The sequence below is a fragment of the Sorex araneus genome, chromosome 1 (assembly GCF_027595985.1).
Source record: "Sorex araneus isolate mSorAra2 chromosome 1, mSorAra2.pri, whole genome shotgun sequence".
In the NCBI taxonomy this organism is placed as follows: domain Eukaryota; kingdom Metazoa; phylum Chordata; class Mammalia; order Eulipotyphla; family Soricidae; genus Sorex; species Sorex araneus.
In genome coordinates, this window is record NC_073302.1 from 284,524,932 (window position 1) to 284,552,677 (window position 27,746).

Sequence of the window (27,746 nt, forward strand, 5' to 3'; positions counted from 1 at the left end):
GTGTGCACCCCTGTCTAGCAAATCAGATTATAGTAACTAGCGGAAACATATAGTGTACATACAAACTATTATTTGTAAAACTTTACTTTTTTTGTTTCCTTCCATCATGCACTATAGTTTCTGCCTGAACAATTGATTTGAACTACAAGGTTAACAAATATTTGGTGCTTTGAGAATAACTAAAGACTTTCATACATACAGCAAAGATTTAAATGTTATTTCTTACATTGGACTGGAGTGATAGCGTAGCGGGTAGGGCATATGCCTTGCATGCAGCTGACCCAGGTTCGATTCCTCTGTCCATCTCGGAGAGCCCGGAAAGCTCTCATGGCAGAGTATCCCGCCCGCATGGCAGAGCCTGGCAAGCTACTCGTGGCATATTTGAGATGCCAAAAACAGTAACAAGAAGTCTTACAATGGAGAGGTTACTGATGCCCGCTAGAGCAAATCCATGAGCAACTGGACTACATTGCTACAGTGCAATTCTTACATTACATGTGAGGATTTTATCACTTTTTGAAGCTGCCAAACTATGTACTTCATCCAGATAAAGGCTTTAATAAGAAGTTGTTGGTAGCATGGAAGTAGTGATAAGTGAGCTGGTGTTCTCTGTTCCTGAGGTTTAGTGGAGGGCTGTAAGTGCGAGACTCAGATTTTTGATGGCATCAAGTTTGCATGAAACCATTCAATAGGTATGGGTGGGATTAGCTTGTGGATATGGGCATGCAATCAGAATTAAAATTGAAGATACAAAACAAAATGATGTGCAGTGTTGACAAATGTGGACTGCATTGCGAGCAAAGTGGTAAAAACCTGCCAAATGAGTACTGCTGAATCTTTTGGCATTTATTGCAATAAATAGCTAAGGGACTTGAGAGATAGTATGGTGGCTAAGGGGTTACCTTGCATGGGGAGGTTAATTCCTGGTACCACTTGTGATCAGTGAGCACAGAGCCAGGAGTAAACTCTGAGAACCACAGGATAGGACCCTTAGACAAAACAAAAATAAGAAACAAATGGATAACAATTTCAAATGGAAAAAATATTGATATTCTTCAATATCAATACAGTGCGAGTTTAATACAGAGAAGATATTATCAACCCTATTTGAAAGACTAGTAGCTTCCTAAATGATGGCCATTCATTATTTTTGATATTGAAATAGATGACTATACCTTCACATTCAAGTTAATATCAAGTTCCAAAAAAATAAACACATTTTTACTTGAGATTTATGTTATGTGATACATTACCTTCAAGGTTACTCTGTTTTCACTGATCTAAACATGGCGGTGGGACATGAGAAAGGTCCTAGAATTCTTTATCCAAGGGCTTGTTTGTTTTTGTCTATTTTTAATAGGAACAAGCCCCAAGTCCCCGAGCTTACCATGAGGCATTTGGGAAATGAATTTTAGTTCATCTGTCAAATTGTTTTGCATTCCTGACACACTGATATTCCCAACACTTTAACCTTGATTTGCAAACTGTAGTAATACATTGATTTTCCACTTCTATTTGACTTTCCAAATAAGGGCTGTAGGTATTTGGGAAGGGGTAAACTTTCATAAAAAATTCATTTTGTTTCAAAGGTAATGTTTTTGCAGTTATGATGGTCTAAAAGTTAGATTTTAAAAAGATACCTTGGGAAGCACAACAAAAACCAGATAATAGAGAAAATTTATGAGAGGGAACTGACAGGTGGGCTGTTGGAATTCTGTATGTGAGAAACCGTCACTACTATTGTAAAACACAGAATCTCAATAACACTATTTCTTTACAATTAAAAATAAAATACAAAATGATAGCAGGCTAATGCAAATAAATAAATGAAAGAGCACTGGCATTCCAGAGCTATAATTCATAATTGTTTTACCTATATTTTCTGCATATTTCTGGTAGAATTTTTCTAATGCCATCTGTTATAGCAGGGATTAATTCAGTAAAACAGATTCTGTCTTACTGATTTTGTTCTTTAAAACACACTTCAGTTATCAGAAAGTATTGCAATTTTTCCTCCTGCTATTTGGAAAGAATGAAATGGTTTGAAAGATCACCTACCTTCTGAAGGAGTTTCTCTATATTTAGAAAGGGCATATTTATTAAACTGCTGTTCTTTACTTTTGAATGAGCACTTCCAATTTATTTCTCTTTTAGCTAGCCTATAACTCTACAAAGCACCCCATTATGACACTTGGTGATATGATTTGGCAGATCTGAAGACCATCATTGGGATGTTCTAATACCAGGAAATCCAACAGTGAAATTAATAGAAATTTAAGTTTCTTATTACTAGAGCATAAGGGAGTTAAAACTGACCAACATATTACCTTAGTGTGAATTTGCAGAATTATTTTTGTGTTCACGGAAATATTTTCACTGTTATTTTAAAGATAATAAAAACAAAAAAAATTCCCCTTGTGGTGAAGTTAGCATTGCATTATTACATTTTGTACGTATTAGGTGTGTGTCATTGAAAATCAGCATGTACATTTGCTTCATTAAATTCACGACTGAAATTCTAATTCTGTTTTTTACTATGCATTTGTTCCTCTTCCCACTTCTCTCTGATAAGTATGAATTGTTCTTGTAGTCCAAATGTTGACTTTTGCATTAATTCAGCGGTTATTTTCTGAATATACCATGTATGAAGAAAATCATAAGGTTTTTATCATTCTCCATCGGCTTATTTTCTAGGTTCATTGACATTGTTGCAAATGGCAGTATCACCTCAGTTTTCTTTATACCCTTGAGAGCTAAATACAATTATATTGTGGATACATATATGCTTGTAGCCCTAATATATACATGTTATTCTTTCTTAATTATCAGTGGCTACAGTAATTAGGTTATTTACAGTTCTCAACCACTGTAAATGAAGCATAGATATGTATATATGTATTCCATACTTGTTTTTTCCATTGTGAGGAAGAAGAAATATACAGAAGTGGATTAGCAAAATTTACTACTTTAAAATTTTTTGAGGGTTGGCTCTACTACCTTCTATAATAATGATCAATTTGCATTGATACTAACAATATCGCTGTGCACAGTAGGTAGGACGTTTGCCTTGCACGCGGCCAACCTGGGTTGGATTCCTCTGTCCCTCTCGAGAGCCCGGCAAGCTACGGAGAGTATCCCACCTGCATGGCAGAGCCTGGCAAGCTTCCCGTGGCGTATTCCATATGGCAAAAACAGTAACAACAAGTCTCTCAATGGAGACATTACAGGGGTCTGCTCGAGCTAATAGATGAACAATGGGATGACAAGGACAGTGCTACAGTGCTACTAACAATATGAATGCAGTTCCTTTGCTCTTTATTCCCACCAGCATTTGTTGTTTCTTGTCTTTTGAATAACCTTTATTCTCAGGGTTCCTTGCAAATGTATTTGTGTACCTCTTAACCAAATATTCCTCTCCTTGGAGAAATGTCTTTTCAGATGTTCTGCTCCTTTTCAAGATCAGTGTCAATTTTTAATTATTGCTTTTTATAAATTGTTTGGTAATAACCTCATTGATTAGTTGATGTGCAGATATTTTATTCAATTCAGTAGGATATATTTTCATTTAGATACATGTTTATTTTGCTGTGTAGAAATCTTTTAGTTTGATGTAATCCTGGCTGACCCGGGTTCGATTCCTCCACCCCTCTCGGAGAGCCCAGCAAGCTACCGTGAGTATCTTGCCTGCACTGCAGAGCCTGGCAAGCTACCCGTGGAATATTCAATATGCCAAAGACAGTAACAACCAGTCTCACAATGAGACATTACTGGTGCCTGCTTGAGTAAATCGATGAGCAACGGGATGACAGTGACAGTGACTGATGTAATCCCATTTGTTTATTTATTCTATTTGTTTCTCTTGCTATTGGATTCAAATACCCAAAATACATTTTTAAGACAAGGAGCTTATTGTCTTTGTTTTCTTCTATATATTCTATGGTTTCAGGTATTAGATGCTAATTTCATTTCATTGGCTTCAGGTAGTACATTCAAGTTTTCTAATTCATTTGAATTAATTGTGTGAATGGTGTTGGGTAGTGGCCTAATTTCATATTTTCCATGTGACTGCTTTCCCAATTCTGTGTATTGAAAACTCATTTCGTACTCCATTGTAGGCTCTTGGTTACTGTGTTGAAAACTGGAACTTTAGTCTGCATATGTTTGGTTTTATTTTTTAGCTTCTGAAGCATAGTTTATCAAGTGGGATGTCTCTTATTCCAATACCATTCTTTAATATTTACTGTTATATTATAGTATAATTTGAACTCACAAACATGAAACCTTTGTGTATTTTTTTTTCCTTGCTGGAATGCATTTGTTGCATTTTATTTTTCTTGTAGGAGTGCTTTAGATACATTGGGTCTTTTGTAGCTTAAAACAAATATCATGTTGTTGTTGTTGTTTTCTGTTTCTCTGAAGAATTGTGCTGGAATTTCAATAGGAATTGCATTGAAGTGCCTTAGGCAATACAGTCACAAGTAAATGTATTTTTCAACACTATATTGTAGGCTGTATATTCAAAGAGCCATGAAATGCTTAGGATGTAAGATGCACTGGCACATATCTATAATTTACTATTTGGGAAATACAAATTTTTTTTCTATAAAACAACAGAAATATATTATTTAAATCAATTATGACCAGTGTTTTGAATGGTGTATTGTGTATTGTGAGAAAAAAATGTGTAATTAGGTATGACAACAAATTACACTGAACCATTATGCATTTAAATAAACTAAAGCTTAAGCTGGAGACTATTTACTTTTGTACATTTATGAATTGACATTGCTGGCTTTCAAAGGAGAGACTGAGGTTAATATACTTATGTAGTGAGAGGGACTAGAAGAAAATGAATGCATTTGACTTTAGAATGTCAAGTACTACTTGTTAAAATGGCCTTTCTGGCATCTGGATGTCCTGTTTTAAAGAACTTGTATCACTTGTATCACTTGTCATCCTGTTGATCTTCGATTTGCTCGAGCAGACTCCAGTAACATCTCCATTCGTCCCTGTCACATGCTAGTGTAGCACAGTGGTGTCTGCTTGCTCCAGAAACACGAAGAGCCTCAAACCATTCATTCAGGGTTTTGGCGAAGAAGTCTGACCATCTCGTAGGTGGGTGGCCACGCAGTCTTTTGACATCCCGTGGAATCCAGTCGGTAACAGCTCTAGTCCAGTGGTTGTCTCTAAGTCACATTACATGTCCGGCCCATCTGATTTTTGATGCCTAGGCAAACGAGACAGCCTTCCTGATTCTTGATTGTCAACAGAGGTAGGAACTCCGGATTCCTTCTCTTGCTTGAGTGAAACATGATGCTCCAAATATAGCTTTTTTGATTCCTCTTTGGGATACCCGAAAAGCATTCTCATCCTGTTTGTGTAGGGCCCTTGTCCCTGAGGCGTATGTTAGTGCAGGAAGAATGGTGGAATCGAAAAGATGTGCCCGGAGCCAGAGATTCTTTGTCCTCTTAACCACTTCTTCAATGCTCTTGAAGGGGTTCCACGCTGCTCTCTTCCTCCTACACAGATCTGGTGCCAAGTCGTTCTTCATGTTGATTTCTCAACCCAAGTACACATATCTGCTGCATTCAGAGATGTTTTTTCCATTGAGAGCAAATGGAACGTCAGGGACTAGTTCGTTTTTCATGAACACTGTTTTGGTGAGATACAGCTGTAGTCCTGGAGCGTGGTGGTGACCTGGTAGTGGAGGTCTGCCAGTGAGGTATTTATCTGGCTCGCATAGGGTAGGTTTTCTGGGTTTGATCCCTGGGGTGGGGTGCAAGAGATTGTAGGAATTTCTCCATCCTGTTGATCCTGGAGTATAAGGTCGCAAATTTCTGCTTTACCTAGTTCTTCACTCCCATTCCTTCCCATTCCAGTCATCGCATGATGTTCTCAAGGGTGGCACTGAAGAGTTTCGGGTGAAATGGTATCACCTTGCTGAACCTCTCTCTTTACGTCAATGAGCACTTCCTTGTAGAATGGTGAGATCCTGGTGGCGAATCCATAATACAACTTGAGGAGGATCTTAATGTACTGACTTTGAATGACCTGTTTGGCTAGGGCTTTGATGACTGCTTTAGTCTCAACAGAATCGAAGGCCTTCTTTAAATCAATGAATGTTAGAGCAGCATTTTGAACTCTTGCAAAACTTCAATGAGCTTGGTCACTGGGTGGATATGGGCAATTGTGCTGAATCCTTTTCAGAACCCAGCTTGCTTGCGTGGTTGAGCTTTATCTAGTGTTCTGCCTATTCTATTCAGGATGACTCAAGTGAACAACTTGTAGACAACAGACAATAGGCATATTGGGCGATAGTTGCTGATGTCATGAACTGTCCACTGGGAGACTCCCATGTCCAGTGTTTAGATTCGGCTTTCTGTAACTGTGAGTTACCATCAATAGTCTTGGTCAAAATGGGGAACTCAGACAATCTCTCACCCTGATCGTTCCATTCTTGGCTGTGGGTCCCAATGTGGAGTTCTTCAGGTGACTTTCTCTGTCCAATCTTGGCATTAAAATCACTGACAATAATCTTGTAGAAGGTGTGGTCTTCTTTACAGAACTTCTCCAGCTCCATGTAGAACTCCTCAATTTCTTCTTTCTTTCTTTCTTTCTTTCTTTCTTTCTTTCTTTCTTTCTTTCTTTCTTTCTTTCTTTCTTTCTTTCTTTCTTTCTTTCTTTCTTTCTTTCTTTCTTTCTTTCTTTCTTTCTTTCTTTCTTTTCTTCCATTTTTTTTGCTTTTTTAGGTCACACCTGGAGATGCACAGTGGTTATTCCTGGCTTTGCACTCAGGAATTACACCTGGCAGTGCTCAGGGGACCATATGGTATGCTGAGAATCAATCTTGGGTTGGCCGCGTGCAAGGCAAATGCCCTGCCCACTGTGCTATCGCTCCACCCCAGAACTTCTCAGTTCCTTCTTCATCGTAGTTGGATGTTGGTGCGTGGACAAGGAAGATAGAAACTGCCAGTAGTGATCTACGTCTATTCAAGTGTAATCATCTGATTCGGGTTGTTAGGCATTTGAATGAATAAATGCTGATGTTTAAGTTCATGTTGACAAGGACATTGAAGTCACCAAAGCCTCTGTTGTTGCATGTTTCGAGGAAGAGTTCTTCTCCAGTGTCGAAAATGGCATGATATGATTGATGCCTTCTCGTTTGAGTCAGACCAATGATGTTGTACTTGATCTTCCGTGCTTGCATCACCAGGTCCTTGATGGATGCTTCTGATGCTAGTGTACGTGCGTTGAAAGTACAGACAGTCAATTAGTCCTTCGTTTTGGGAGTCTAGTTCATCCTGAGACTTTATCAGCCTCTCTTTGCACATCCTTCTTAACGCTGACTTAGGGGGGGGCTCTTTTGGTGTCAGGCAAATGAGGCCCATTGTTGTTACTGTTTTTGGCATATTGAATACGCCACAGGTAGCTTGCGAGGCTCTGCCATGCAGGTGGGGTACTCTTGGTAGCTTGCTGGACTCTCCAAGAGGGATAGAGGCTTTTAGGGAGGCCTCCAATTGCCCTTACAGGGGTTCCCATGGTTCACACTATACTTGAACCCCATCAGATATGGTGACAAAATTATGGAAAATGGGTATTAAGTGTCTTATGGTGTGTCCTGAAAGCGGCCTGGAGTGTGGTGGTGGCTGTGTAGTGGAGGTAGTGGAGGTCTGCCTGTAAGATATTTATCTGGCTCAGGTAGGGTGGGTCCTCTGGGTTTGATCCCTGTGGTGCTGGAGATTGGAGGACAAAGACAGAGGATCCTGTTTCTGGGTCTCGTTGAGCCTGGAGTCCAAGATTGTGAGGTTCTGCTGTACCTGGTTCTGTGGGGCTTCACTCATGTGTGAGATTCGGCCCGAGTGTCCAGAAAGCAGCCTGAAGCGTGGCGGTGCCTGGGCAGTGAACATAGTGGAGATCGCCAATGAGGTATTTTTAGAACATGCAATACAAATAAAATTGTGTGTGTATCTCTGTCTTTGTGTGTTTGTGTGTGTGTGTGTGAGTGAAGAGGGTCTCTTCAAGCTGTGCTCCCAGTGATTCTAGGTTGATGCTTTAAAGCAAATGCCTGAAGATATAGCACTGCTCAGGCCCTTCAGTGCAAAGGATTATCTGAGCCACCAACTAGTGTTGGAAAGACTCCAGAACTGCACCTGGTAATGCTCAGGGGACCACATGGCGCTCGGTATTAAACTGGCTTAGAGTGCAGGCAAGGCATGCACTTTAACTCCTGTACTGTTTCTCTCACACCCACATTTGTTTTCTGATTCACCCACCCATTAACCCAAACATAAAGCAATGATCACAGAAGTCAAAGTATCATGCCGTATACCTGAGATCTATATAATGCCTCAAACCAATGTTGTTTCAAAAATTAAGAGTGGGTAAAACAGCAAAGCCTTTACTTCTCTTTTTTCCTCCCAAGTCTTTGGCATTTGGACTTGGTTCTGAAGTGAGAAATATATTTAAATGGGTCAAAGGAAGGGTGAAATCATTCAGAACACTCACTTTTGTCATGAAGAAAGAAGTAACTGGAAATCAGTCGGAGCTTATTTTTAGTGGAATAAGATAGACTCTCAGACAAGATAAGTCACAGGGAAATGTTTTAGAAAAGAAAGGTATTATTAATGACTATATAGAGATAGAAACAGAAGCCACAGACCTTGAGTTTGGAAGCTTACAACACTGGGATATGAAATAGGAAACCGGAAAGATGCTGAGAAAAGCGGTAGGGAGTAATAAGCTTAAAAAGATCCAGGTTGTTGGGTATTGAAAAATAGTTCTCAAGGTAAGACACGTTTGTTCAGCAACAATTCTCAGAGTGTTATCTGGGAATCTTAGTGCTTTTTTTTCACTGTAGATGGGAGAACAACCTTCACATTACTTTTAGACATGATTTGTTTTTCCCCCCCTTTGTGTCGGCCTTTGTGTTGTACAAATGCTATGGTGAGCAAAACTCTTATATTAGTGGCATCAAATAGGAATTACAGTCACTGTAAACTTTATAACCTTGCAGGAAAAAATATCCACTTTTATTTAAAAATTATGGAGAACCTATGATTATTTATTTTTGACATATTTGCAATTACATGTAATTTTAATATTTTGTACGTTGGTATTGATGACAAAAATATGATTCATGCTGAATAATGATGGCTACCTTGAGGCAAGGCCCTTGTGAGATTGTTGCAACTTCAAGCTGAGTTCTCAACTTTATTTTGAAACACCCGTAGCACCATTAGATTTGATACAATTAAATGCATTTAATTAAGGGAGAGTCTCTTGCCCCCAAGCCTGGCTGTCTTCCCCAGGGCCCCTTGGACAGGATGGGCTCCAGCTTCCCTCCCACCCCGAGCAGAGCTCCCAGCGACCGAAGACCACCGGAACCTAACTACAGCCATGCTGGAGGCCCCTCTCCACACGTTTGGACAGGCCTCATGCATGAAGGTACCGGCAGAGGAGCCCAGGTGTGTGTAATTCCATCAACAGTCAGCACCCAGAGACTTAAAAGCAAGCTCCCAGAAGCGTGTGGCCATGCAATATCTTGTAGCCTACTTCTCCCTCTGGGAGAAACTGGCAATCTTCTGAGAGTTTCCTGCCCACATGGGACAGCCCTGCAAGCTTCCCATGGTGTATTCATATGCCAAAGCCAGTAACAAGCTGGATCCCATTCCCCTGACCCTGAAAGAGCCTCCAGTGCCACATCATTGGGAGGGCTGAGCCGAGAGAGACTTCTAAGATCTCAGGGAAAGGACGAATGGAGAGGTTACTGAGCCTGCTTAAGAAATCGACGATTAACGGGGATTTCGTGATTCGTGATTTTGTGAATTAAGGGAAAACTGCTGTTCAGAGAAGTTGCATGGCTCATAGAACTGGTATATGCAAAAGTCTGGCTCTGTGCGCTTAAGACCTAGACATTTTTTCTTCCACAGTCAGTATAATTATATCCTAAATTTTGACCTCCAGGGGTACCAAATATTAATCTCTGACCCTACAAACATGACTTATAAAGATTAAATATCTTTGTGTATATGAGTAAGATCTTGAGAAATAAAGATAATCCTGAGATACCTAGATGCACCTTTAATGTGTACCTTTAAGACTGAAAGTTCTTGGGGCTGGAGTGATAGCACAGCGGGTAGGGTGTTTGCCTTGCACACGGCCGACCCGGGTTCGATTCCCAGCATCCCATATGGTCCCCTGAGCACTGACAGGAGTAATTCCTGAGTGCAGAGCCAGGAGTAACCCCTGTGCATCACCGGGTGTGACCCAAAAAGAAAAAAAAAGACTGAAAGTTCTCTTTGTCCTTTTATTTTGGCAGGGGGTCGGGAGTGGGTGGGTGTTGGGCCACATCCTTCTGTGCTCGGGGTCTCTCCTGGAGGTGCTTGAAGGACCATCTGTAATACTCAAGTCCAGCTGGGCGTGGCTGCATCCTACAGAAATGCCTTAATTCCTCTACAATCTCTTCAGCTCCTGCAAGATACATATTTTAAGAGAGGGAGAGAAAATATATTTTTGAGACACAAAAAACAATGTGACTATCAAGGCAGAGACCAGAGTGAGGTACCCACAAACTATCGAATGCCTGCAGCCTTTTATTTTTTTTTTTTATTTTTTTTTTCCTTTTTTTTTTAATTTATTTATTTTTAATTAGAGAATCACCGTGAGGGTACAGTTACAGATTTATACACTTCTGTGCTCACACTTCCCTCATACAAAGTTTGGGAACCCATCCCTTCACCAGTGCCCATTCTCCACCACCCGTAAACCCAGTGTCCCTCCCACCCTCCCCAATCCCATCTCCCCCCCACCCCACCCTGCCACTGTGGCAAGGCATTCCCTTCTGCTTTCTCTCTCTAATTAGCTGTTGTGGTCTGCAGCCTTTTAAAGCAGAGAATGATTCATTCCTTAGAGCTTCTGGAAGAAGATGTGGCCTAGCCATGTGCATAATGGGGTTCTAATTTCTTTTTTTTTATGTCCAGCTAATATACTTCTTTTGTTTTCATCCACTGAACTTGTGGTGTTGATTTGTGTCAGGTATAATACAAACCAGTATGCATTTTCAGTGGTTAGAAGTGTTTTTTATGATTCACATGTTTTCAAGGAAATCTTTTTTTGGCAAGTTGCTTGAAAGACTGTCTGCCAGCATGATCTGCCCCAATTTATCAGACTTCTACTTATCTTTCCTTGTCAATTCAAGATTTTATGACCAGGCTACTCTCTTTCTCCCTGTGGGCACCCCACACTCCTGTCTCTTTTTTTAAAAAAAATTTTTTTCTTTGTTTTTACTGTCCTCTTCGGAAATACCATCAGCCACTGTCATGGCCAGTCTTTCAATCTCCACATACACCGTTGCTCACATTCCTTTGCTTCCATAAAGAATCTCCTCCCATCAGTTCTCGCTCCAACTCCAGCTCTGTCATCAATTTTTATTTGTTCATCAAATTGGTCCTATCAGCATATGAGCATTCAGTCAATTCTTTATCCTCATAAAGACAAAAACCTTTGACCTCTTATTTCCCCCAGTGTCAGCCTTGGTTCTCTCCTATTATAGGAAGCATTTGCAAGAGCGTTGTGTGGATATTGACTCAATTTCTTTTCTCTTTGGTGCCCACATTCTGCTGAGGCTACTCTTATTAGGGTCAGACATCAGAGCCTGTCAGTTCACATGACCGATGGTTATTCCTCATCTCAGTTGACCCCTTAATAGCGTTTGACATGATGGATTACTTTCTTCTACTTGAATCTTTCGTGCCTGGTTTCTGGCACACTTTAGTTTTCAGATTTTCTTCTCACTTTATTCTTCATTCTTCATGCTGGATCCTTTTCTTTCTGAGAGTCCACACACTTCCTAGCTTTTCTCCTTCGATTATTTTATCCACTCTCAAATATCTGATCTCCAGGCTAGCCAGTCTCAGACTCATATCTGAGCTTCAACTTCTCCCCTCACTGTATCACTGTCATCCCATTATTCATCAATTTGCTTGAGCGGGCACCAGTAACGTCTCCTTTCGCCCCAGCTGTGAGATTTTAGAAGTCTCTCCTTACTGGTCTTTCCCAATGATTAGAGGCTCTTTCAGGGTCAGGGCAATGAGATCTGTTATTGTTACTGTATTTGGCATATCAAATACGCCATGGGGAGCTTGCCAGGCTCTTCCCTGTGACAAAATCCTACACCACATTATTATCTACAAGCTGGGACAGTTTGGGGAAAACCCTATCAAGCCAGCTTTGCAAAGACAGGCAGTGCACATAACCACTATGGGGTTACCTGCAAACCTCTGAACTTGGGATATGTATCCTCCGTGTTCTCCCTTCTGGAGAAGCCAGAGGTTTTGACTGAATATGGTATTCTCTGCCCCTTCCCTTTCTCCCGATACTACCTCTCACTCTCCTCACTTCTCACACAGACAAGACATCATCTGAGGGGCTGGAGTGATAGCACAGCAGGTAGGGCGTTTGCCTTGCATGCGACTGACCCGGGTTCTAATCCCAGCATCCCATATGGTCCCCTGAGCACGGCCAGGGGTAATTCCTGAGTACAGAGCCAGAAGTGACCCCTGAGCATCACTGGGTGTGACCCAAAAAAGAAAAAAAAATCATCTGACAAGACTTCTCCCCTAAATTGGCAAAATGTATTTAAATTTCCAATTAGAATGTCAATAGTATTATGCCCCAAATAGTAGAAGATTTAAATTCTTCCCTCCACTACACACATTTACCATTAACAGTCTTTTCTATCTCATTTCCTGGCACCCCAGGTTATGGTTTATACATTTTCTGCCTACTGCCTTCCACGCAACATATCCTTTTGGGTAATATTCAAAGAGTGTCTTCATTGTGATGACGCCTGCAACTTACCCCATGCAGACATTGCAGTCCAGCTCACTAATATCTGATAAGTGCCCATGACATTTCCAACATCTATCAGCTAGACTGCTTTCATGCAATCCCATGCACCACCCCAACCCATGTTCTCTTTACAGCCATCGTGATTGCTTAATATTCACACCAGATACATTCTTTGTGTTTGTCCCTAGGAGTTTCCATCCAATATCTAAAGTCAAAGCACCTCGTTAGGACTGTGAGGCAACTGTGAACCGCCCCTGCCTACAGGATTTCTGGTTTTGAAGACCAGCTCCCTCCCATTGGTCTACAATCATAGGGACATTGTTCATTCCCCCCCCCCCCCCCCCCGCACTAGTAAGCTTCCTTGGACCTCAAAAAGTGTGTTTCAGAGCCAGGAGAGCTAGCACCAAAGGCTAGGCTGTATGCCTGGCACGCGCAGGGCCCCAGCTTCCATCCCCAGCGCTGCATGGCCTCCCACCACCGGGTGTCGCTCTGGCAACTGCTAGCATCTTTGAGGAAGCTCCCCCAAATAACGTGGATCCCATTTCCTCCTTCACCCTGCCTTCTCAGGGCTGACATTTTTATTCAGAGAATGTTTTCCTGTTCACCATTTCTAAGGTGGTCAATCTATAGAAAATCAATATTTTCAAGGCAGTTTTTCAAAATAGCATATTTTGTTTTGGTCTTGTTTGTGGGCCACACCCAGAAGTGCTTACTTTTATGAATGCGTAGCCAAAACTTGGAAACAGATATCACTGTAATCTGGGGCTGAAGCGATAGCACAGTGGGTAGGGCATTTGCCTTGCATGCGGCCAACCCGGGTTTGATTTCCAGCATCCCACATGGTCCCCTGAGCACTGCCAGGAGTGATTCCTGAGTGCAAAGCCAGGAGTAACCGCTGAGCATCACCGGGTGTGACCCAAAAAACCAAAAAAAAAAAAAAAGATAGCACTGTAATCACTGTCACTGTCATCCTGTTGTTCATTGATGTTCAAACGTCTTCGTTTGGCCCTGTCGGGTGCTAGTGTAGCCCAATGGCATCTGTTCGCACCAGGAAAATGAAGGGCATGTTGTTGTTACTGTTTTTAGCATATAAAATACATCACGGGTAGCTTGCCAGGAGGAAGTATCGTTCAGGGAAAACAGATATGCACAATGAAATACCATTCAACTATCAAAAAGATCAAATTATCAAATTTACTGTTTTGTGGATGGATCTGGATGCCAAGAAGGACAGACAGAATGATCTCTAGCATATGTGTGCTTTAAAGAAACATGGTAGGGTATATAACAGGTACCCACAGGCAACAGAAACTGGGAAGTGGCCTTCATCGGGAAGTCACCATAGGAGAAGGAACGTGGGAGGGCCCAGTGGTGAATGGGCAGGGGTCGGGGACTGGAAGGGGCATCAGTGTGGGGAGGAAGTGAGAGATTGTGTTATGCATAAAACCTTATCATTAATGTCAGTGTAAACCACAATGCCTAAAGTAAAATTTTAAAACATTAATTAAAATTGTTCACTGAATCACAGTCATCCTGTTTGCTCATCGATTTGCTCAAGCGGGCACCAGTAATGTCTCCGTTGTGAGACTCCATTGTGAGTCATATGTTTTTGGCATATGACTACACCACAGGGAGTTTGTCAGGCTCTGCTGTGCGGGCGGGATACTCTCAGTAGCTTGCCAGGCTCTTGAGAGGGACAGAGGAATCTAACCCAGGTCAGCCGCGTGGAAGGCAAATGCCCCACCTGCTGTGCTATTGCTCCAGCCCTAACTAAAATTGTTATAAAAATTAAATGGCTATTGTTATTTTTAACCAAAAATGTTGTGGAATAAAGGAAATTATAAGTGGCAAAAAAAAACAAACTAAAGGTAGATTTGAATCTGTTGAAGAAGGGATAAGGAATGTGTCAGTGGAAGCTGAACACATAACATATAAACTCTTTTCAGGTGTCAAGAAGAGAAAATTTGGGAAAAGATTTTTTTTCAGGTAAAATGGCACAATGCTTTGTTTATTTAAGTAAAAGTAACTTCCACAAGAGAATAAAAAACCACATATGTAACAGAGAATATAGATTTTCTAGTTCTGTATACAAATAAGTGATGATATAAATCAGTAAGAAACTATTTTACCTGACTACATATATTTCTAGATTATTTTGAACTTTAAGGATGATTAGATTTGGGTTAAAACCTTCATGCCACAATAATTCATGAAATAATAAACAATGAGTTGCTTACCATTGATTTCATTGGTTACATAAGTGCTTAATTGAGTTTAAATTTTTCCTAAAATTCATAAATTGATATTTTAAAATAAATGTGAAATGACATTAAGATGTGCAGAACAGTGCTCACTAAATTAATGGGTGCAAGAAAATGAGGGAATAGAAAAGTTGAGAAAGCATTTTTTCCATGCAATATTGTCCTAGACCAGATTAATTGCCAATTTAAATCTTGGTGATGCAGATTAATATCCCACTCACTCTTTATTTGTATAGATGACTAATTCTTGAAGAATTATATTATAAATCATACTGTATAGCATTTAAGATTTGTCATTAAATTAATATTCCAGAAAACTTTTATAACACATTTTACTTTATGAAAAAATTGAGGAAATATGCAAATATCATAAGGGATTAATTCAGTAAAAATACTTGGGGCTTGCAAAGAGATAATTGCTTCTTTTACTTAACTAGCCATATCTCCGGAGTAACTATAATAATCTTTTAGTAATTAAAGGAATTATTAAATATGGCAGTTAAAATTATTGAAATGCATTTTATTTGAAAAGGAGGATCTGCTTATTCATTGTAATGTGTGTGATAAATATAGGTCAAAAAATTACTATTTAAAGTTATATGACTATATATTTATAATTGAAGCTTTCAGGAAGAGAGTGGAAATAAGCAGAATAGTAAACCATGACTTGATAATTGTAATATGTAAATATATAAATTAACCTTGAAACCTTCTTTTCAACCAGATGCACCTTGTAGAATCATATGGTTATACCTGACTGATATGATTTAATTTACTCTATTTCACTACTGTGTTTGAGTACTTCTGAATTTTATTGTGGATGTCAGGAAGGTAGGGAAATATCAGGCTGTGTTCAGGGCTCTTTGCCTGGCTCTGTGCTCTGGGGTCACTTTGCAGTTCCTCAGGCACCATATGTAATTTGGGGATTCACATTTGGGTCTCATACAGGCAAAGCAGGTCCTTCTTCCTATACCGTCTCTTTGATCCAGGAGATCTGTATTTTTAAGTTATATTAAGTTATAATATATTAATATATACATGATATATATTAAGTTATAATACATAGTTCAAATCCTGAAGCTAAAATGTTCACTTATCAAAAATGCAAAATATAACATAAATTTTTATATGTTATGCTGGCAAGTTATTATACCAGTTATTTTATGATAATTGCCTTTTAAAATGGGCTATTTATTAAAGAAGTGAACCATAATTGATATTTCTCCCATTGCAAAAAGACTATTTTCAGATAAATCTCCAATTGTTTTGCAGTTTTTCACATTAGTTTTAAGTAAATATCACATGCTTTTACCTCCATCCATTTTATTTTGTTTTATTTTATTTTATTTTTATTTTTGGGTCACACTCGGCGATGCACAGGGGTTACTCCTGGCTCTGCACTCAGGACTTACTCCTGGCGGTGCTCAGGGGACCGTATGGGATGCTGGGAATCAAACCCGGGTCGGCCTCGTGCAAGGCAAAGGCCCTCCCCACTGTGCTATCGCTCCAGCCCCCATCCATTTTATTTTAAGGTTAAAATATCTTGATTTATGTATCAGAATTATTTTATGGAGCGATAGCACAGCGGTTGGGCATTTGCCTTTCACTTGGCCGACCCAAGTTCAATTCCTCCACCCCTCTCGGAGTGCCCGGCAAGCTACCGAGAATATGAAGCCCGCATGGCAGAGCCTGGCAAGCTACCAGTGCGTATTGGATATGCCAAAAACAGTAACAATAAGTTTCTCAGTGAGAGACGTTACTGGTGCCCGCTCGAACAAATCGATGAGCAATGGGATGACAGTGACAGTGATAATAAAATGGAAAATGTCTCTAAAATAAATATGGTTTGGAAAAAACTTAGAGCTTTTAGCTATGGGAATACATGGGGGTGGAAATTTCGGGAGTTGGACCACACCCGTCAGAGCTCAGGGGTTACTTCTGGCTCTACAATCAAGAAGTACTGCTGGAAGTGTTCCTGGGACTGTATGGGATGCAGGGAATCAAACAGGGATCGGCTACATGCAAGTCAAATGTCTTACCCACTGTACTATCTCTCTGACCCCTTTTACCATAAGAACTTTAATCATTAAATTTTACAGAATGTGAATGTTGCGGATTGAATCTCATAGGATCCATGAATTTTAACATCAGTTTTTACTTTGTGAAATTATACATTGAGTTAAGTTTCTAATATATTTGAGAAATTAGCAGAATATCGGTAGTTCAAAGCATGTAATCTCTCATCCAAAGATATTAAAAATCAGTATGTAGATATAAAAATTAAAGGAATGCAATATATAGAACTGAAGTGTATTTAATTCATAAAATATTCATAGTTTTTTAATTCTGTTTTAAAAACTAAACTCAGTGTAAAACTAACCTGAAACAAAATTGAAATTGTTATTTTATTTCAAAACTTTTTTGATTACCTTTAATTAAGGTTATCATGAATGTAATGAATCAATTTGTTGCCTATAGTACACAGCAACCTTATAAGGAAATAACTACATGTTGATGCATTATACTCTTTCAAATTTAAATAGATGCTCCAGATATTGTGTATACCCCCCTTAATGTTGCCTTTACAAAATTTATTTGTAAGATATTTTAGTTATAGCAACTGAAAAGATGAATCCCATATGCTCCCAAGTCATTATAAGTTATAAATGAATGAGGCTGGAAATTATAAAGAAACACTCCATTTTTCACTCTTAAAATTGTGTGTTTGAGCACATTTGAAGCTGGCAGAAATCATATGGAACATTTGTATTGCCTGGGGTAGCAATGTTCAACCTTTATTGCACTGAAAGCAAATACCAGCTATCATTCACATAAATATATCTACAGCACTCACTCTAAGAGAAGTGATGGGAAGCTAAGAAAACACAGGTAGCCTATCACTATTTCATTTTAAGAGAATAAATATATTATCTTAAGAGATAAATCATTTGCAGACATTTCTATTTAACTGTTACTGATAATTCAACTCTTTTGTAATCTTCATAATTCATAGCAATGCAAATTGCTGAGAAAAGTAAGCTGATGGTATCCAGAAAAGTAAGCTTAGCAGTTTCATTTAATTTCAATCACAAAGTTTTATATGCCTCTCAGAGAGCCTGGTAAGCTACCGGGAGTATCCTGCCCACACAGAAGAGCCTTTCAAGCTCTCCGTGGTGTATTCAATATGCCCAATACAGTAGCAATAACATTCTCATTACCCTGACCCTGAAAAGAGCCTCCAATCGTTGGGAAGAATGAGTAAGAAGAAGCTGCTAAAATCTCAGGGCTGGGAAGAATGGAGATGTTACTGGTGCCCGTTCGAGTAAATTGATTAACAATGGAATGACAGTGATATAGTGATACAGTGATACAGTGATGTTTACTGGGTAGGTATTCTATTGAGCACTGAGATGTCCCAATAACATGAGTCCTACCAAGTTTACCAGGTAGAGTTTGTAACATCTTCATTGAATGTCATTGATAGATTCTTGGTCACATTAGGAGTAAAGATATTTAAGGAAAACAGCTGGAAAACACTTTTTATTTTGTTAAATATTGGTTGTTTTATCTTCTCTCATCAATATTGTCAGCTACAAAGTAATAATTCTTTATTGTAATCAAGGTAGTTTATTTCAAAGTACCCTCTGAATGTGGTACATGTTGTATTCCTCCAGGGTTAGATTATAGGGGCATTTTAAAGTATCAAGCAGAGTGTGGTGTAAGACTTAGTGGTTTCTTTAGAAACTTTTTGATAATTTAATAGTTAGGAGTCACCAGGCAGAAAGTCGCACTGGGGATTCTTTTGAAACAATCAGCACTTGGCTTCTCCTTTTTCTTTCTTAAGAAGTGGGAATGACCATCATTGTTGTTGTCATGGATAAGAAAATAAGAAATTGAGTTAGGTTACTGAGTTAAGCTGCTTGGTGCAATTCATGCAATTCACCAGGTTTTCTCAACATGGCAATTAGGAGCAATGTGGAATCTTTTTGATCCAGAAGTTTCACAAAGTTACAATGAGACCACGTTGAAGGAAGTGACATTATTTGAGGATTTGCTGTATTCTGTGTTGAAACAAAGGTGTAACAGTCTTTAAAACTGTCACTTTGGAGTAAGGTGTAGATGTTTCTCTTATTTCCATAGTATAAGAGAACACTGTAGACCGTAGGCTGGGTGGCTTATGAGTAGCGCTGCGCTGTAGCACTGTTGTCCAGTCTGTTGTTCTTTGATTTTCTCGAGCGGGCATCGGTAACAAGTAGGACTTGTTACTGTTTTTGTTTTTTTTTTTTTTTTTTTTTTGCTTTTTGGGTCACACCCGGCGATGCCTAGGGGTCACTCCTGGCTCTGCACTCAGGAATTACCCCTGGCGGTACTCAGGGGACCATATGGGATGCTGGGAATCGAACCCGGGTCGGCCATGTGCAAGGCAAGCGCCTTGCCCGCTGTGCTATCACTCCAGCCCCATGTTTTTGGCATCTCTAATACACCACTTACAGAAATTTATTTCTCAGTTATGGAGACTAGAAAGTCCATGTGAAAATTGCATGCAAAACACAATATCTGATAATGTCCACTTATTTTTCACATCACCCAAGGCAGAGGGTCAAGAACGTTCTCTGAGGTCTCTGTTATAAGGATGCTAATCCCATTAATGAGGGAACTACCCTAGGACCTAATAAGTTCCCAAAGTTCCCTCTTTCAAATACCCCCAAACATGATGGAGTAGGTTTTAACACATGGATTTAATATTCCAACTATGACAGGTACTTTGCTATTTCAGCAAGTCTGATTCACTGCTATTATTCAGTGTGGTATGGGAAGTCTTTCTCATTGAAATTAGGGAAGCATAAAATATTAAAGGCACATGGCTTGGAAACACAAAAAGTCAAACTATAAAGACGCTATAAAAATCCTAGAAGAAACTTGTACAGTAACATAGCAGACTATAAAACCAGCACACAGATATCTGTGACATTCCTGTATGCATACAACTAAAGAGAGAATTATTTTTTATAAAATGTCATTCACAATTGTACCAAAAGACATCAAGTACCCAAGAATCAGCTAAACAAAAGAAGTGTAAGATTTACATAGAACAAACTATAAGTCACTGACAGAAGAAATAAGAGACAGGCACTGGAAACATTCCCTGTACATGGATTAGAAAGATTTATATTGCCAAGATGACAATCATATCCAAAACACTATGCAAAGTCACTGATGTTTCGATAAGAATACCCACAGCATTTTAAAGAACATAGACGAAATACTGCTAAAAGTTAAATGGAGTAATAAAAACACCATCACCCCAACCCATCCCCTGAGAATTACTAAACAATCCTAAGATAAAAATAAGATGGAAAGCATTACTTTTCCTAACTTTAAACTATACTAGAAAGTTAGAATTATAAGAACAGTGTGGCACTGGAATAAGGACAGACTCTCAGAACAGCGGAATAGAATTTAAGGTTAGAGACAGGTCTGCAGGTGTATAAAAAGCTAAACTTCAACAAAGGATCTCAGAATAGGGAATGGAGCGAGGAAAGCCTCTGCATAAATGGTGGTGGGAAAACTGGGTGGTCCCATGTAGAATCAGAAACCCCAACTCCCTGTCTCACATCACACACAAAATCAGTTCAAACTGGATTAAAGTCCTTGGTATTTGTTTTTTTTTTTTTTGCTTTTTGGGTCACACCCAGCGATGCTCAGGGGTTACTCCTAGCTTTGCACTCAGGAATTACTCCTGGCGGTGCTCGGGGGACCATATGGGATGCCGGGGATCGAACCCGGGTCGGCCGAGTGCAAGGCAAACGCCCTACCCGCTGTGTTATCGCTCTGGCCCCAAAGTCCTTGGTATTTGACCATAATCCTTAACATATTGAAAGAAAATAGCAAAAACTTTCATGACATTGAATCTAGAGACTTCTACAAAACTTCAGTGCCATTGACCAAGCAAATAAAAGCACAGATAAATAGGAAAATTAAAAAGTTTCTGCACCACAAAAGTAATGATGGCCAGAATAAAAAGATAACCTATAGCCTGGAGAAAATATTTGTCTATCACTCACCTACAAATGGTTAATATGCAAGATTTATAATGCACATGTGAAACTTAACAGGAAAAATATAACCAACCCCATCAAAATTGAAGAGTGCTTCTCCATAGAAGACATATAGATGACCCACTAGTATATAAAAATTACCTTCTTCAGGAAAATCCAAATTAAAACAATGTTTGTCACCTCACACCAGTGAGACTGGCATACTTTTTTTTGGGGGGGGTTACACCCGGCAATGCACAGGGGTTACTCCTGGCTCTTCACTCAGGAATTACCCCTGGCGGTGCTCAGGGGACCATATGGGATGCTGGGATTAGAACCCAGGTCGGCCGTGTGCAAGGCAAACTCCCTACCCGCTGTGCTATCTCTCCAGCCTGAGACTGGCATACATTTTTAAAAAAAGAACAAAACCAATCAATGTTGGAATGGAGTATGGGGAAAGGAGCCTTGTGCACTGCTGGTGGAAATGTCAACATGTTCATGCATTTTAGAAAACAATATGGACACTTCTTAAAAACATAAGAATTGAGAAAACAATTCAGAATTGAGCAAAACAAGAGAAATGACCAAACAACTCAAGTTTTTGGCATCTATTTCAAGGGCCAAACAAAAACCAAACAACAGAATAGCGCTCACACCCCCCAAAACCCCAAATCTCTAGAAAATACGTTAATGCTTCGATGTACATTGAAACACTATTCACAGTAGTCATAATCTGGAAACAATCCAAATGTCCAAATTTGAGTATTGGTTAAAGAAACTGTGGTATATATCAACAATAAAACACTACTTAGCCATAAGAAAAGATGAAATCATGTAATTTTCCACTATGTGGTTATAAAGGGAAAGACATGTCAGAGTGAACTCTTTCAAGAGGAGATAAACACATACAGAATGATCTCTCATGTGTGGAATATAAAGAAGCATAGTAAAGGATCACAAATGACCAAAGGCAACAACATCTGCAAACTGGGGTACAGTCTGAGTTTACCAAGATGGGGGCTGTAAGTGTGATAGGTTGAGTAGGGATCACTCAGGTAGAGAGTGTTGTGTTGGAACATTTTACCCATGAAACCCTGTCATCAATAGTATTGTACATCACAGTGACTGAAGTGTAAAACAAGGAAAGCCTCTTTCATTCAACAGGAATGAGTTTCAAAACAGAATCATGATCACTGTTTGCCTGTGTGTGTTTTCTCCTGACAGTGCTGTGCCTTTTTTGTTTGCTTGTGTTAAAGGATGCGATGCACATTCATGACACAGTTCCACTCCATTAGTAGTTCTCGCAGTACATCTGCCTTATATCATCTCATTTTATTCTATTGTTGCATCTCTTTGTGTAAAATACTCTATGGTTTGATTAATGAATTACTTTGTGGTGTTTAAAAACCTAATTAAGAATAACGTTGACATTTGGTTTATGAGAAATCATTTTATAGACTATTTTATAATTAATTATAGATACAATCCAATGTCCTTATTGAGGCTCATTATAAACTGTGACTACTAGCATACTCAGGGTGGTCAAGTCCTAGCTGAAATTAACATTTGAAATACAATCTTTAATTACTGTCTACTACAACTGGCCTGAATTTGTAGATAAACTATTCTAACTTATTTCTATAGAGAAATTGATCGGGAAGCATCAGTTACTTAAGGAAAATAAAATGTCCCACACTAATGCCTTTGAAAATTAGATGAAGAAAAATTGCAGAAGAGAGTTGAAAAGATTCAATCACACAACAATTTATTTTTATCAGTCAATACTGCTCAAGACTTTACCGTGCTTAGCAAGTTGTCATAACTTAAGGATTGTTCATTAATGCAATGTTTTTCTTTCTTTTTCATTTAAACAAGTTAAGAGTTCTGGGGATTCCTTACATTGCTTTTGGGAGTTGAGCCCCTAGTTTCATGGACCAGAGTGTAATATACTAACTTTGATTTTGAAAAAAATGTAAAATTCTATTGTTTTATCAAATATGAAGTCATCATCTCATAAATAATTCATGACAAATTATTCTCAGGGCCAGAGAGATGGTACAACAGGCAAGGCATTTGCCTTGCATACAGCTGACCTGAGTTCAATTCCCAGCGTCCCATCTGGCATTCTGAACCCTGCTAGAAGTGATCCCTTAGTGCAGAAAACAGGAAATCAGCCCTGAGCACCACTAGGTGTGGCCAAAAGTAGAAAGAAAAAAGACATTATTCTCAGTTACACTTATCTAACTTCAAGTAGTTTAATACATGTGGAACATAGTATGAAATTCCTCTTAAGTAACTTCTTTTGAATTTTTATGGTCGTTAGAAACATTGCGTTCTAGAGTGTTCATCTCTGTGAAGCTTACATGTTGTATGTAATGCTCACTGTTGACCGATCAAGATCCTTGGGAAAAAACAAAACACTATTGATTTCATTAGACTGAGCATTTTCATTTACATCCTTAGGTTCGTTTGCATGTATTAAGAGCACTTCCTGTCTGAGACAGAGGATGAACAGTTTCAACATGAATACTAAACCTTTTCACTCCCCCCTACCCCCGCTTTTGTTGCAGAAACCCTGGAAACTCTCATCAGACAAGCAGAAAATTACACCAGCATCCTTTTTTGCAACACCTACAGGAACATGGCTCTGGAGGCGGCCGCTTCGGTTCAGGAGTTCTTCCTGGATGTCGGACTCTATTTATTTGGTGCCGACGTTAATCCCGAAGAATTTATAAACAGATTCTTTGACAGCCTTTTCCCTCTCGTGTACAACCATCTCCTTGACCCTGGTGTGACCGACAGTTCTCTGGAATACTCAGAATGCATCCGGATGGCCCGCCGGGAGATTAGTCCGTTTGGGAACGTTCCCAAAAGAGTCCTGGGGCAGATGGGGCGGTCACTGCTGCCCAGCCGTACATTTCTGCAGGCACTGAATCTGGGCATCGAAGTCATCAACACCACGGACCACCTGCACTTCTCCAAGGAGTGCAGCAAAGCGCTCCTGAAGATGCAGTACTGCCCCTACTGCCAGGGCCTGACTCTCAGTAAACCTTGCATGGGTTACTGCCTCAATGTCGTGAGAGGCTGCCTGGCGCACGTGGCAGAGCTGAATCCTCACTGGCACGCATACATCCGGTCCCTGGAAGAGCTGTCCAACGCCATGCACGGAACCTATGACATTGAACAGGTGCTGCTGAACTTCCACTTGCTGGTTAATGACGCTGTGATGCATGCTCAAGTCAGCGGACAGCAGTTATTGGAACAGGTAAGAAGCCACTTCCGGTTCCTCGTTTAACTTATTAGTACTCAGATAATACCCATGCACAGGAAAATATTTTGACTATTTTAAAGTGCATTGCTGTGGACTTTACAATTATAACTGCTTAACAAGCACAGACATTTTCAAACAGGTAGGAGAACGCAACTGTTACATTATCCAATTAAACATTAAAAATATTTCACGCCGCCAAGATTTTATTTATGCAAAATGGTACTTCATCCTCTAAGTAAAGTTCTTACAGGGTGGGTTCAGAGAGAAAGGATGAGCTTTGGGTTTAAAATCAGAATTGGCGTGGAAATGAATCTTTATAGTAACTTGAAAGACTTTTAGCCTATCTTTTCCTCTTTTTTAAAATAGATTTTCTTGGCCACTTTCAAATATACAATACAGTATTATTATTGTAGACATCATGCTGTCCATTATATCCCCATGACTTATTTTTTTCACTGGAAGTTAGTACCTTCTGACCCTCTTCATCCCGTTTGACATCCTCCACATCCATCCCTCTTGTCTTTTGAGCCTCAACATCCTCCTTGATAAAAAAAAAAAGAGTATAATGATGCATAACTTTCACAGTGTCCCCTTTAAAGAATATTTTTGGGAAGAAAGGCAATATGCATGCAAACTACCAGGCATGGTACCTGGTTTAAAATAAGCAGGTGGGGGATCATAGAGGGCAGTTATTGTTAGCATTTCAATAAAGCTATTCAGCTTTAAAATAGAAACTCCCATTTTTTTTTCTTTAAATGAAGATGGTGTTTGAAGTGTTTCTTAAGGACTCTCTAAAATCTGTCACAGTGATGGGGTGATGATTTTCCACATGCGGTCTGTACCAAATCATGGTCTTTTCTTTCAAGAAGACTTAGCGAAGTGTTTGAAACAAAATCATTAAATCAAAGGAGATGAAAACACTCAATTTCTCCAAATTCTGTAGAGCCATTTTCTCAAAATCCACAGGATCTCCTTCATAATAGCTCATCCATCCTGTACAGAGAAGTGAGACGGGTTTCTGCTGATGATCCGGACACCTGTCTCGGGAAATAAACCCTTACACTTCTCAGCTCTAAGTCTGCACCCCAATACTGATTTGCCGAATGGATAAACGTTCCCTTGATCGGTTTTATAAGTCAGTTCCCTGATAGGAGGACAAGAGAGAAATTGGCGACCTGCTTGACTTTTCTTCCATGTTTCAAAGACCTTTGCAGAGTCTCTAGAAGTGCGGAGGACAAGAATTCTTTAGAAACTTCCAAGGGACACCCCCCTCCGGTGGGTAGCGCTCTGTGGCAAGGCTTGGCAGGGCAGAGAGTGAGCTGTTTGATCCCTGGTTCTGTTCACTGGATGTTCTTCTGTAGGGAATGCGTGTGATGGTCTGTTCTGGGCGTGTCCTGTAGAGGTCTTGTCCCCTCCATTCCTCTAGAGACCTGAGACTTACGCTAGAACTTTGAAGAGATACAATAAACTTACTCAAAATAAGGTATAAATGACAAAGGTCCAAATTTTGAATGTTCTGAAGAATTATCATTTGGATTCAGGAAACAAAATACCTGTATGCTACTGTGGATTTTCAAAAAAGAAATCAGACACAAGAAATATGGAAGGTTTGGGGCTGGAGCGATAGCACAGCAGGTAGGACATTTGCCTTGCACGTGGTCGACCTGGGTTCGATTCCCAGCATCCCATATGGTCCCCCAACCCCTGACATCGCCAGGTGTTACCCAAAAAGAACAAAAAAAGAACTATGAAAGGTTTGCTTATTCATTTGACTTCACAGAAACAGGTTTTTTAATACATATAAATGAATAGATTTAAAAAAAATGGTTTTGGTATTTATGGAATACCATCAGTAATTCCTAATGGTATTCAGGAATTACTCCTGGCTCTGCACTCTGATCACTCCTAAGGGCCTTTAGGTGGCATCTGTGGTACCAGAGATCAAACACAGGTTGACTGCCTTCAAGACCAGTACCTTACCTGCTGTTCTATTTCTCTAGACCTGAATGAAGAGATTTTTTTTTCAGACCCTTCTTTTTATGTATTTTGGACAGTAGAGGGGACTTTTCTGTATCCTTAAATTCTATCACATTGAAAGTGCTTTCATAGTTAGAAGACTATATTTCATATTTTGAAGACTTTCATATACTTTCATATTTAGAAGACTATATAAAAAGCACAAGTTTATAGATTGAAAGACATGCTTTAACGTTCTCAGTTCACTGCTCATTAATCTTATAGCCTGTGCAAGCTACTGAAACTCTTTGCAACTGTTTTGTCCCAGGGAAGGAAGGAGCAATGTTTAAGTAAACTATGGGAAAGAGCCGTGACATTCTCAGGGACTGGATATCTGAGAAATTCTCTTTCTTTTTCATTTGGTAAGACTAGCCATGGATCGGAGAGAGAGAGTAGAAGGTGTAAGTTGCTTGCCTTGCCTGTGGCCAGCCCTGGTTCGATCCCTGGAGCTGCCTATGGTCCCTCCAGGGGCACCACCAGAAATAGTCCCTTATCACAAACTAGGGTTCTGCTGGGTGTGGCACAACCTCTCTCTGATCACTCTCCCCACCAAATAGCCATTAACAAACTTCATTGGAGAACAAATAGCAATATCCATTGTTATTTCAAGGAATCTGAATCATCACTGTATATATAATTTATAAATATATATATATAATTTCAGAATTTATATACATATGTTTTGTGGACTTTCAAAGACCACTGTTTAAAAATGGCTTGATTTTATATATAGCTCCATAATTACCTTGAGAAACATTAATTATGAATGCGTTGTTGATTCTTTTCTAAATAAAACAACCAATACTCTTTTTTTACTTATGGTGACAGAAGAAGGAGAAACTAACTCTAAACTCCCTGAAAATTGACTCATTAATATTTATTTCTGCCAGCTTCAAAGTGATTTATAAGCTGTTTATCAAACTTTGATAACCAGTTCACACATCAATGAATTTAACAAATTCAAAATAGATTACTGGGGAGCTGGCAAATAATGACTTTCTCACATTCCCAAAGCAATCTCTGAGATCTGGTACTTCTAAGCCTAATCCTACATAAATATATATTCTTAGTTTAAGAAACCCAGAGGTACTCAATGTTTTAGACTTCTGTTAGATGAATTTCACCTGGGGAAAAGGTCCCGAGTTTCCTAAGAAAATCATAAGTATCTTTCATTTGGTGGCTCATCAGAGAAACAATCTGAGTTATCAGAAGTATCTTTATTTTATAATTTTTCTGAGAATTGAGGAGAAAAACAAGTTTAATAAAACATTAGCAGAGAGTCTGTAAAGTAGAGAGATTAAAAGCACAGCT

The 27,746-nt window shown here is 39.4% G+C and overlaps 1 protein-coding gene across 3 annotated transcripts in view; it reads left to right on the forward strand.

Annotated features, from left to right (window-relative positions):
* GPC5 (glypican 5) overlaps window positions 1–27,746 on the forward strand; it is a 1,500,378-nt gene that overhangs the window by 270,487 nt on the left and 1,202,145 nt on the right. For all 3 annotated transcript variants that reach the window (XM_055146010.1, XM_055145996.1, XM_055146005.1), the window contains exon 3: window positions 23,719–24,413. In XM_055146010.1, coding sequence (XP_055001985.1) covers window positions 23,719–24,413 — 695 coding nt within the window. The remainder of the gene's footprint in view (window positions 1–23,718; window positions 24,414–27,746) is intronic.